This window comes from Castor canadensis, chromosome 9 (assembly GCF_047511655.1).
Source record: "Castor canadensis chromosome 9, mCasCan1.hap1v2, whole genome shotgun sequence".
Classification (NCBI taxonomy): Eukaryota; Metazoa; Chordata; class Mammalia; order Rodentia; family Castoridae; genus Castor; species Castor canadensis.
Genome location: NC_133394.1, coordinates 10,258,254 through 10,270,667, shown reverse-complemented (window position 1 = coordinate 10,270,667; position 12,414 = coordinate 10,258,254). Strand labels below are relative to the sequence as shown.

Genomic DNA, 12,414 nt, shown 5'->3' with positions numbered 1-12,414 from the left:
CAGTTTGTAAACTGATCACAAAATTTGCTTCTAGTTTCTGCCTGTGTTATATGGATAAGTCATTGCTTTCCACATGGAACAGCTGTCAACATGAGCTCAAAACAATCAGACAATACATATTTGCATATGACAATCAAAAAATGTCAGCATAAACCTCAAAGGATAGATTTAGCAGAGAAAGAAATGCCTGGGTGGTCAATTGCTTCTTTTGAAATTTTTTTTTTTTGTGGTGGTGGTACTGGGATTTGAACTCTGGGCCTCACCCTTGCTAGTCAGGTGCTCTACCACTTGAGCTACTCCACCAGTCCTTTTTGGATTGCTTCTTTTTGACAAATATATATATATATATATATATATATATATATATATATATATATATATATTCTATGTAATGTATAATTACATTCATGTAAAGCTTAATTATATATAATTTCTTAATATTTCTGAAGAACATTTCATAACATGTTTAATAACAGGCTGAAAACCCACAGAGACCAAACTGCACTTTGCTCTCCACTTCCTGGGATGCAGGACTGCACACGATGACCACACACCACCCCCAGCACTCAGCAGCAATGGCTGGTAACAGCCTCACTGCCTCATTTGTCCCATCCTGTGTTCTTATTAGACTCTTGTTTCATTTGTAAGAGGAAAAAAAGACATCTGTAAGAGGCTTGGTCCCAGCCTCCTCCCCGCTTCCGTGAGGTTCTGGATGCAGCAAGCATCAGTCAGCCTGCCAGAAGGAAACAAGAAAGAATTCTTCTGTACTTTAATTGTGCCAATCTGTAACCTTGGACCCTATTTAACATGCTCAAGGAAAGGCAAAAAGTCAGGCACAGAACAAAAGATGATTCCAGGGCTGGCAGAGTGGCTCAAGTGATAGAGTGCCTATATAGCAAGCGTGAGGCCCTGAGTTCAAACCCCAGTGCCACACACACACACACACACACACACACACAAAAAAAAGTGCAAAAAAGATTCTGAAGAGCACGATTAATCTGTATCAACATGTGGAAAAGTCAGAGACAGCTGGAAACTTTTGACATGGAGAGAGTCTTCTTAGGTTAAAATAATAATGGCTGTATAAAGCTCTCCTCTGTGTGCTTAAAGAGGAGAGCCTGGCAGAACTGCCTTTTATGAGGTCAGGCATGGCTAGGCTGCTTTAGAACTTCACACCCCAGCCCTTTCAATGAATGAAGGGAAGTTGTGCAGGCACTGGCAGGCACTGGCATAATTTCAGCCTTTCCTCTGCCAGGCACTGGCCCAGTGTTTCACGCGCATTCACTTTGCCTAAGGGCACACAACTACAAACTTGGGTTTGAATCCAGATGGTGAGAGGCATGGCTTGTGCTGGGCCAGTCAGTACTGGCTGCTCTAACAAAATCCTTTGGTCTCTGTAATTTAGAAACAACAGAAGTTAATTGCTCACAGTTCTGGAGGCTGGGAGGTCTAAGATGAAGGGAGCAGCAGATTCAATTTCTTTCCTGACCTATTCCTCACAGGTGGCACCTTCTATGTATCCTCACATGGTAGAAAAGCAAGGAGGGTCCCTCAAGCCTTTTGTGTAAGGCACCAATCCCACAGTCAGAGCCCTGGTGATTCTAGTGGACAAAGGGCCACTACCTCGTACCACCACACTGGGGATGGACTGTGGGGGGCCGAGGAGTCACAAACATTCAAACCACAGCATCACCTATCCTCTTTATTATTATTCTCATAATGAAAGCTGGCGAAGGGCATGGTGACTCATGCCTGTAATCCCAGCTACTCGGGAGGTGGAGATCCTGAGGATCATGAGGCCCAGGCAAAAAGTTAGTGAGGCTCCATCTCAACAAGCCAGGCATAGTGATACATGCCTGTCATCCAAGCTACACAGGAGGAATAGGTAGAAGGACCACAGTCCAGTGTAAAGCAGAAGATGGAGGATTTGGGTGGGAGGCATGGCTCAAGTGGTACAGAGCCCTGAGTTCAAACTCCAGTATTGAAGAGACAGAGAGACAGGCACATGCCAAGACAAAGAAAAAAAAAGAAGGAAGTAAGGAGAAAGAGAGAGAGAGAGAGAGAGAGAGAGAGAGAGAGAGAGAGAGAGAGAGAGAGAGAAGGAAAGAAAGAGGGAAAGAGAAAGAGAGAAAGAGAAAGAAAAAAAAGTAAGTCTTGTGAAAGTTAACTTGCTAAGATACTCATTTGTAGCCAACCAACAAATACCTGTTATTAACTTGAACCAAGAGGCCTAGTGAGTCATGATGGAGACATGAAGGAGAACTGTCTGTCTCAAAGGCTGTTTCTTTTCTCATCGTTGTGAGACAGCAAAAGGGAACTTCTTCTAGAACCCTACCCAGAGATATATTGATTGAGAATTGGCATAGAAGGTGGTGGGATAAGAACAGGGAAGGGTGTGCAAACAAACCCTGTCATAGACACAGTTGAAAATTCCAGAGCTGTGCAACCTGAAACAATAGCCTTGCCTTGAAAGGACAAGCTGGAGAGGACCAGGAACAGCCACGTGGGAAACTAGAAGGATCCCTGCCTAGAGAGGGCAGTAGGCCTGTCCTGCTTGGCTTTAATGAGTCCAACATGGGTAGGGGTTCTGAACCATTTCCAAGGCCTGGGTTCTTTTTTTTTATTTTTTGGCAATTCTGGAGTTTCAACTCAGGCATGCTTGCTAGACAGGCACTCTACTACTTGAGCCACTCGAGTCTCCAGCCCTTTTTTTGTGTTGGGTATTTTCAGGATAGAGTTTTGTGAACTATCTCACCAGGCTGGCTTCAAACCCTAATTTTCCTTATCTCAACCTCCCAGGTAGTTAGAATTATAGGTGTGAGCCACCAATCCCCAGCTAAGTCCTGGATTCTTTAAGAACTGATAAGAGCTGTGGACATACACACATCAACACAAAATTTCACATTTCTTGGGGCTTGTGGACTTTATAAAGTTGAAAACACAGGTTAAGTATCCGTTAGCCTAAAGTAAAAACAACAAGAACTTCCACTATTTAACACACCATGGGACAGGATCTCTGGCTGTAGTGAGGTCCTATCCAAGACTATTCCAGCAGATGTGAGACCACTGCCTTCTGTGGATAGGGGAGAGGAGAGAGAGCCTGGCAGGAAGCAGAAGCTTGGACGACACAATCCCTGGTGTCCCTTCCAACACAGTTCATCTGGTTCTTCTTGTCCTTCTTTTTCCAAGATTGGCTCATCTATATCTGAGCATTCTGAGAATATATGTTTACAAAGGATTTTTAGATTTCTGGAATAAATATGGACTTTAAAGGAAAAAAAGTAACAGGATTCTTTGGATTGAAGCTGTGGTGGCCCCAGTCCCATCAAAAACAAAACAAAACAAAAAAGACACGGTGAATTATATAGAATGGTAGATATGTCAGAATAAACTAAAATGAAACATAGGAAAAATCACAGACATCTTATCTTGGTTCCAATTTTTTGTCTTAAAAAGTAGCCTTTTTAAGGGGGCCACTAGGCCTGGGAGCATCACTTGCACACCTGACCCTTGTACCTCTGTGACTTCTAGGTGCTGCATCCCACGGGGACCTCACAGAGAAACTCAAACTCCTGTACAAAATGCATGTCTTGCCTGGTAAGTGAGCCACACGGAGCAGCACATGTATGGGTAAGCAGGACCTGTAATGAAATCTCTTTTTTTTTTTTTTTTTTTTTTTTGGTGTGTGCCATCTGCCTGTTTTTGACAGAAAAGGTGCCATTGAGGACAAACTGAATAGCTACTATTCAGTTCCTGAATCAGCACCTGCCTCAAACAGGAATTGGGGTCATAGAAAACAGTGCAGGCACCTGGAAAAGGAAGAGGAAAGGACATTTGGTCACATGTGGGACACAAGGATTGCGAGAGAGGACATGACGGAGATAGTGCTGGGTGTCTGAGTCTTGGGGGAGCCATTTTACCATTGGCAGAAATGAGCAGGCACAATGCTGAGGTTTTGAGTTCAGCTGTAAACAAGGCTTAGCTGGGATATAGCTAGAAAATATTTAGAAAAGTAAAAATAAGAAGAGGCTGGCATGAAGGATAGAGGTTAAAACTGTAGATTGGGGTATTTTCTTCATCCAATGTCTTAAATTTGGTTTGTAAAGTATTATTCAAAAAAAAAAAAATTCAGGCGATTCTCCATAAAAAGGAAAGTGTAAAGGGACACTTTGGAGTGACGTTGTTAAAAAACAAGATGGGGATGGAAATGGTGTGACCTGTACTCAGGTTTAAGAGACAACAAGCCTCTAGCATGTGATTCATCTCACCATTAGAACTTTGGATTTTCATCCTCCCATAATTCCTTGAGTACAGTCCTGCCAATGTGATAGCCATGTTTTCTCCCTCTCCAGAGCCATCCTCTGATCAAGATGAGCCAGACTCTGCTTTTGAAGCAACTCAGTACTTCTTTGAAGATATCACCCCAGAATGCACTCATGGTAGGTGACCTTTCTCTTTAGGGCACTATATTTATTGTCCACAGGGCCCTCTGTTATTGGAAAAAGACTTGTCTCCAAAGCTAGCCAGCCAAAGAAGTATGGCTGCCTGATATGTTACTTTCCCTTCAAATTTTCAAGGGTAGGCCCCCACTGGGGAGCAGGTGCTTTAATCTCCCAAAGGGAACCTGAATATTGAGACTCCCTGGCTCAGGACAAGCTACGTGTTTGCTTCCCTCCCCTGCTGGGACCAGGCTCATTAAGAATGTTGTCCTGTTAGTATACAGCTGTCCAGAATTGCTGTTGGTGTTTACATTAGAAGCCATGTTTCTATGTGTGTCTGGGTCCCTTAACAGGAGCTGGCAAACTAACCCATAGGACAAACTCAACTCACTGTTTTATTTTATACAGTCTGTGAGCTAAGAATGGTTTTTACATTTTAAAATGTTTTTTTATAGTCACAACTAAACTATTATTTCTTGCCATGTGTAAAGCACATCAAATTTTCACTTTAGTGTCTGTAAATAAAGTTTTGTTGGAACACAGCCATGCTTATTCATATATATTGCCCGTGGCTGTTTTCATGCTGCACTGGAAGAACTAAGCAGTTGAGACAGAAACCATGTGGCCTACAAAGATTAAAATGCAGTCGGTCCTCCTCCATATCCACAGCCAACTGTGTATGGAAAACTCTCAGAAAAAAAACTGCATCTGTTCTAAGCACATACAGAGCTTTGTTCTTGTCATTGAAGGTTGGCCTTAAACTCGAAAGCCTCCTGCCTCAACTCCCTCGTAACTTGGATTACAGGCATGCACCACATCTCACCAACGATGTTCTTCTAATTCTAAAAGTAGAACTGCTTAATGTTGAATGTTCTTAAAGATAGATTAAAACATGTAAGATGAGATAAAACTGTTTTCAAATCTTAATCACGCAAAAATAACTGACAATATCTTGAAATATTATTCATTATTTTTATATAAAGTACATGATTATGTATGCACAAACAAACATACATGTATAAACTGGTATCAAACTACCTATACGATTTTATTTTTTTTAAATGTCAGTCTTAAAATACTTAGTGTGTGTATGTGTTTTATTAATTATACTTTGAGCTTTTCTTTTTGGTGCCACTGGGGTTTGAACTCAGGGCCTCATGCTTGCTAGGCCAGTGCTCTACCACATTAGATTTTTCAAGATGGGGTCTCATGAACTGTATTTGCTTGGGCTGGCATGGAACCATGATCCTCCTGCTCTCTGCCTGCTAATAGCAAGGATCAGGTGTGAGCCACCTGTTCCCAGCTACCTATAGAATTTTGCATCTTAGTTTTTCACTTAAAATCCAGTGAAAATGCTAATGTCATTAAAAATTCTTTGAAAACATAGCTTTTAAACATTTTCACAATAACCACTGCATACACTTACAACACTGAAATATTTTAGATATCTACTTGTTTCCTAAGTCATTTTCAACATTCAGAGAGGAGGAATTTTCCTGTGGGCACAGTACACTGTCGGCTGTCTGGGTGAAGAGCTGTCTGACACCATATACTGGAAGGGTCAGGTGACTTTTAGGCCAGCCACATTTGGGGATATGCTCTTCCGGCTGACAAAGTCCACAGTTCTGAGGGCATTGCACACCTTCCTTTTTGGAAGTCCAACTGCAATGTCCAGTTTTAAGAAGAAAAAGAAAAGTTATAAATGTGTTCTTTAAAAATCATACATTTGAAATGCCAAACTATGAATCTTGAGGGACTTGGTAGCACATAACATTTTAGCAAAAGAATTTTTTTTCCTTCTACCAACATAGATTTTAATTTCCCAGAAATTAAAGTTAAGTTCCTGATCTTTTTCAGGGCCTGGCAAAAAATCAATCTCACTTACACAAAGATGATAATATGGCAAGGAAGGGAGAGAAATCACATCACTGGGACAACCACCAGCATGTTTTATAAGCTCTGACAACCACATGACTTCATCCCTTTAATTTTTAATTGTGTACTGAATCCAAACTGTTAGAAAGAAATCTGGGAGAATCCATCACCCTGGGATGAGACTGTCAGATAAAACATGGGACATCCAGTAAAATTCGAAATACAGATAAAAGATAATTTTCTCAGTATAAATATGCATGCCCCATGTAATATTAGAGACATACTGTGGCCAAAAATGTTCTTGCTGTTTGTCTGAAATTCCAATTTAACTGGGAGTGCTTGGGTTTTGCTTTGTCTGCTAGACCAGGCCATCTTTCCTACAGTTCTTCTATTTTCTACTACAAATGCTAAGTCCCTGCTTTATTATATAACATCCTGCCATTCTCTTAACATCTCTTGGTAGTTGTTGGGTTGGACAGCAGAAGCAAACAGAGTGCTGATGATGGCTTTGTCACAGTGAGTCTGAGGCAAGACAAAGGTACCATATTCTCTTCTGTTTTTACCATTTTGCTAGTTGAGCACTTGTTTCTTGACCTATGAATGCTTACTTCTTGACATTTGGCTTTTAGGAAAGAGGGCAAATTCTCAAGAAAATCGTAATTATCTGAGACTCTGGACCCCAGAAAATAAGTCTAAATCAAAGAATGCTAAGGATTTACCCAAACTGAATCAGGTAAGTGCTTACCCATTTAGTTCATTCATTGCTAACCCTGAAGCTGTTTGTTTTTTTTTTTCCCCTGTCATCCATACATGTATAATAAATACCTCTCAACGTCAGTGGTAACTTAGGGGCTTTTAATTAGTATCTGTTTGGATCTATTTTTATGCATCAAAAATACATTATTTATTCTTAAATAAAAATTTGTTCTTGCAAAAATAATATATGTGAGAATGAGCTCCTCAGAGAAAATTTGAGTCACAAAATACACAATTTTGAGAGTACAAATATCTCACCCCAATCATAAAAAATACCCACAAACACTCCAAAGATAAGCCCGTGCAGTCTTCATATCTCTGTGCCAGCCCAGGAAGATGTCTGCTACACGTTTTCCTTAAAAAGCTGAAATGTGGAGGCTGGTGGAGTGGCTGAACAGTAACATGCCTGCCTAGCAAGCATGAAGCCTTGAGTTCAAACCCCAGTACTACCCAATAAATAAATAGACCTAAAGCATAATGAGGGAGAAAAAAGTAATATAAATAATTACAAAACAGGGTAAATGCTAAGTTTCCTAACAGAAGAACAGAGAGGTCATCTGACTGGGAATGAAGGTGTTAACTCTGGGGAGATGAGGGGCTATGTCGCGAGAGTGCTAAAGTTAGAAAATTTGAGGTGTCTATGAAAGTAGGTAGGTGTGAGATGGGATGATTGTGGGATTTTCTTTTTCAATTAAAAAAAAAAGATAATGAAGCAAAGTATGACCTCTAACTCTAGGTGATAGGTCCATGAATGGTTCTTATTTCATTCTTTCTACTTTCATGGATGTTTGAAATTTTCAGATTAAAAAAGGAATAGAAATCCCAATAAAGAAACTAAACAATGTGTCCATCCATCCCCCATAGAGGACTTTTTGGGGTTCTTTAGGAGTCACTCCATCATTTCAATGGTTTTTCAGATCTTGCTCTCTGCTCCCCACAGGAGCTCATGATCTTTGTGACTTCCACTCACTTTTCAGGGCCAGTTTATTGAGCTGTGTAAGACAATGTATAACATGTTCAGCGAGGACCCCAACGAGCAGGAGCTGTACCACGCCACCGCAGCAGTGACCAGTCTCCTGCTGGAGATCGGAGAGGTGGGCAAGCTGTTCATCGCCCAGCCTGCCAAGGAGGGTGGGGTTAGTGGCAGTGGGCAGCCCTGCAGCCAAGCCATCCCAGGCGTGCTCTTCCCCAAGAAGGGGCCCGGCCAGCCCTACATGGTGGAGTCTGCAGAGCCACTCCCGGCCAGCCTGGCAGCGGACAGTGAGGAACACTCCCTGGGGGGGCAGATGGAGGACATTAAGCTGGAGGACTCCTCACCCCGGGACAATGGGGCCTGCTCCTCCATGCTCATCTCTGACGATGACACCAAGGATGACAGCTCCATGTCCTCATACTCAGTACTCAGTGCTGGCTCTCACGAGGAGGACAAGCTGCACTGCGAGGACATAGGGGAGGACACAGTCCTGGTGCGCAGTGGCCAGGGCACGGCAGCACTGCCCCGGAGCACCAGCCTAGACCGGGACTGGGCCATCACCTTCGAGCAGTTCCTGGCGTCCCTCTTGACCGAGCCTGCCCTGGTCAAGTACTTTGACAAGCCTGTGTGCATGATGGCCAGGATTACCAATGCAAAAAACACCCGGATGATGGGCAAACCCCTCACCTCGGCCAGTGACTATGAGATTTCAGCCATGTCAGGCTGACGGGTGGCACCCTCACTGGGGACAGGGAGGAAGCGGGGGCAAGGGGCTTTTTTTTTATGTTCTTCTGTGTTGCGGTTTCTTTTCTTTTAAATTAAATATTTATTAGTATCTGGCTTTAAGCCTAATGTTTTCATATTATAATATGATGAAAACTGTTGAGAAATATTTAAACACCTCGGGGAGGGGGGCTACCAGTGAACTCCCCCCAAAAGATGAATCTGTCAGTGACATGTGTGTATTATAACTTACTACTTGTGCTGTTGAGCCTTATCCATGGTTTAAAAACAGTGCTGTTTAAAGCTAAGGCAGCATCATTTGTGGGTTTGGGCTTTTAAGTAAAATTAGGTCTGTAAGGAAGATGAAATGTTCTAGAAGGAAAGGTATTGTCAGCTGGGGTAAATCCTATACCACTTCAGCAAGTATAAAAACATTTTTTAAGATTTGGAATATATTTCATAAAAGCCCACTATTCTAAAATCACATTCTATAAGTGTTCCCCTTCAAGAGAAAACATTTGGGGTTCCAAACAACTATTAAAGTGTAGGTGATTTTTTATATAATATTGGCATAACACTCATATTTGACCAATTTGGACACACACAATTTTGCATTAACAAATTGTTCTGATTGTTGTTGTCAGCTGAACAGAATCCACTGAAAGCAAAGCAGCTTTCGTTTCAGCAAATCTGAATGTAGCAGCGAAGACCACAGAGGGCTCGGGATAGACTTTTGCTTTTCTGTGTTTTGTTTTTGAAAAAGTAAAATTACTTATGCTTCTGACACTGGATTTTCAGCTTCTTGTCACTCACTGCAAATAAAGCAAAAAAATAAAACAATGAACTTTACCATTTGCATAGACTCAAGAAATGATACTATGTATTGCATATGACTATCTTCCCATTAAATCCATGTAGAGATATTGTAAGATTACGTAACTACATGTTTTAAAACGGAACTTGTCACTTTATATAAAAGAATAGTACTCTATTTCCTGAAAAGATGTGGAGATGAAAGCTAGCACACCTGCACTTTGAATTCTTGCTGTTTTTTTTCAGTTATGGTTTTGTTTTTTACAGACGGTGGGAGACAATTTTCTTCTGTCGAATTCACAATCATGTTCACATTTCCTTTGCTTATTATGAATATTCAACACATTCCTTTTATTTTCTTACACATTGTTTTTATTTTAGCTGTTGCTGCTGTCATTTTTTAATTTTGTTTACAGGATGATTTTTAAACTGTCAAATGAAGTAGTGGTAACCTCACATAGGATAAATGTGAATAAAATAATTCTGATAAGGCTTTTTGTCTGTGTGTGTTTTCTTGACAGTTTCATAGGTAAAGTTTTAGTAGGCAAGCATTTTGACTAGGTAAGTGAATTTTTATTGGCATGTATTTTGAGATAAAATGCATAGCATATCAAGGAGTGTATTTGAAATAAGAGAATTATCAGTTATCTAATTCACAATACTTCTCCCACAAGTGAAACCAGCCCAAAACTCCTGTGTTTAATCCTGATGAATACACTGTGACACCATGTGTCAAGTCACTACTTGTTTGATTTGACTCTAAGACTGTTACACATTATTCCATGTATTTCCATCTTCAAAAATCACTTCCATATGCCGCAAAAAAAAAAATAATAATAATAATCCTGTAAAATCTGATGCTCTCCACACACCTCCACCTTGCCAAAGTGAGAGATGGGGCTGGGAAAGAGGGAGCATGACGTGGGACTTGAAGGAGAGGAGCAGAGTGTCCTGTTGCCATGGAGATAGAGTGGCCTGCGTGGGGATCTCCGCACGCCTTGTCTCTGGGGACACTAAGACCCCTCCATGGTGGCCGTCGGAGAGTGGGGAGGCCCGGCCGTTGGGCTGGAGTTTCCATCTTCGTCTGTGTGACCGCAGGCTTGTCGCCCCGAGGACAGCAGGTCCTCTGAGACAGAGTCCGCTCCCGGCCTGCCTTGACGGCCATGTCCCAGCTCCACGGCTCACTCTCTGGGTCGCACTTTACGGGGACCACTTTTATGAGGTCGCTTGGCGCAGCTCTGGGATCCTTCCACGAGGGACTCGGTGTTCCCCGTCCTCAGAGCCCTACAAAGGCATGGCGGGGCCTCAGGGCGGCTCGCCCGCTCCGACGCCGGAAGTGACACCGGAAGTGGCAGCTCGGCCAGGGCAAGGAGCGAGCTCAGCGCGCGGGACCCGGATGCTGCGGAGGCGAGCGTCCACGAGAGAGGCCGCGGGTCCGAGGGCGCCTCGAGCGGGGTGCGGAGCGCCCGGGGACCGCCACGGGGAAGCAGGATGCTCGGGGCCAGTCCATCCGCGTCCTGGCCATGGTGACACCAGCCGCAGGTGGAGGGCAAGGCCCTTCAGGGAGGGTGGCCGGGCTTCTCCTCTCGGTCTGGGCTCCAGGGACCACGGATCTCACTAGTTTAGCCTCAGCCTGGGCTCCCACAGAAGCTGCATCTGGAGAGCCTAAGCTCAGCGCCATCTTTCTTCCTGAACGTAACAGTGAAGCCCGCGGCCCCCCTCCTCCACTCCACTGAAGACGCCTCTGCTTGCGTTCCTCGGCTTGGACGTCTCTGATTGGGCTCCTCTATTGGGTGCCTCTGATTGGGCTCTTCTGATTGGGTGCCTCTGATTGGGCTCTTCTGATTGGGCTCCTCTGATTGGGCTCTTCTGATTGGGCTTTCTCCACTCCCCATCCAATAAGAAAGCCCTTGTGTTACAGCGCCACCTTTTAAATGGAAGAGCACAGCAATCATGGGGTGAGTGTAAAGCTTTTCACCCTGTCTTCTGCTTCCTAGTGGCTCTTGGGGTTGGAGGAGAGGGGACAGAGAGGGTGTTAGAAAGAGGGAGGTGTTGAAGAAGCCAGGTAAGTATGGACAGAAGCCCATTACTCTGTACAATTAATATGAGCTAATCATCTGTTACATAATATTTAGGACCCTGTGCCTCTGTTGAGCATCTTCCTGGCAGTGTGTTTCTGTGAAAGGGAGCAAGGAGCCAACGGGACGAACCGGTGGACAGCGACAGGGTCTGGAAGCCTGAGGGTCTGTTCTGCGGGCTCTGGAGGAGACACTGGGACTGAGCCCCAGCGCCAGTTCTTCTGGTCACTCTTGTCTCTGCCCTCTGGCTGTTGCCAGCTACATCACCTGAGTCCAACTGTGGATCTGTTGATAGGCTCATATGCTATTTCATCTACCCTTTTCACTCCACATTACATTTTTATAGATCACCTTTAAACAAAATAGCAATCCCAGCTACAAGTCACAAAATAAGAAAAGATCAATTGCTTTTTACTTAAAAGAACAAAACATGTCAGCCTGCTCTCAGCGTTGTGCATCTTCTTGACACCTTTGACCAGTGTCTGGTGATCCAGTCCCTATGCAACAGTGTCACCTCCAAGGGGAAGTCAGAGGCTGGAGTTCTGATAAAAAGTAACACACAAGTTTATCGACCCTGGTCTGGCAACTCCAGTAAGTGGGTCTGTTGTTCACTAACTGGAAAGCAGTCATTCAGAATGGCCCCTTAGCCATGGGTCCATCTAAGTGTGATATAATTGCTCTCCAATTGCTTGCAGAAGCATGAAATGATAGTTCACGATGCTACTCTTTTCTATCTGTATAAGAATATTCTTGTCAA

The 12,414-nt window shown here is 43.3% G+C and overlaps 1 protein-coding gene across 1 annotated transcript in view; it reads left to right on the top strand.

The window, feature by feature from the left end:
• The window catches only part of Tbc1d9 (TBC1 domain family member 9), a 94,270-nt gene extending 84,198 nt beyond the window's left edge, over positions 1 to 10,072 (top strand). Inside the window, exons 17-21 of the mRNA XM_020171471.2 lie at positions 3,532 to 3,597; positions 4,353 to 4,439; positions 6,778 to 6,852; positions 6,944 to 7,047; positions 8,048 to 10,072. Coding sequence (XP_020027060.2) covers positions 3,532 to 3,597; positions 4,353 to 4,439; positions 6,778 to 6,852; positions 6,944 to 7,047; positions 8,048 to 8,770 — 1,055 coding nt within the window. The 3' untranslated portion in view covers positions 8,771 to 10,072. The remainder of the gene's footprint in view (positions 1 to 3,531; positions 3,598 to 4,352; positions 4,440 to 6,777; positions 6,853 to 6,943; positions 7,048 to 8,047) is intronic.
• Positions 10,073 to 12,414: the final 2,342 nt, after the last annotated feature.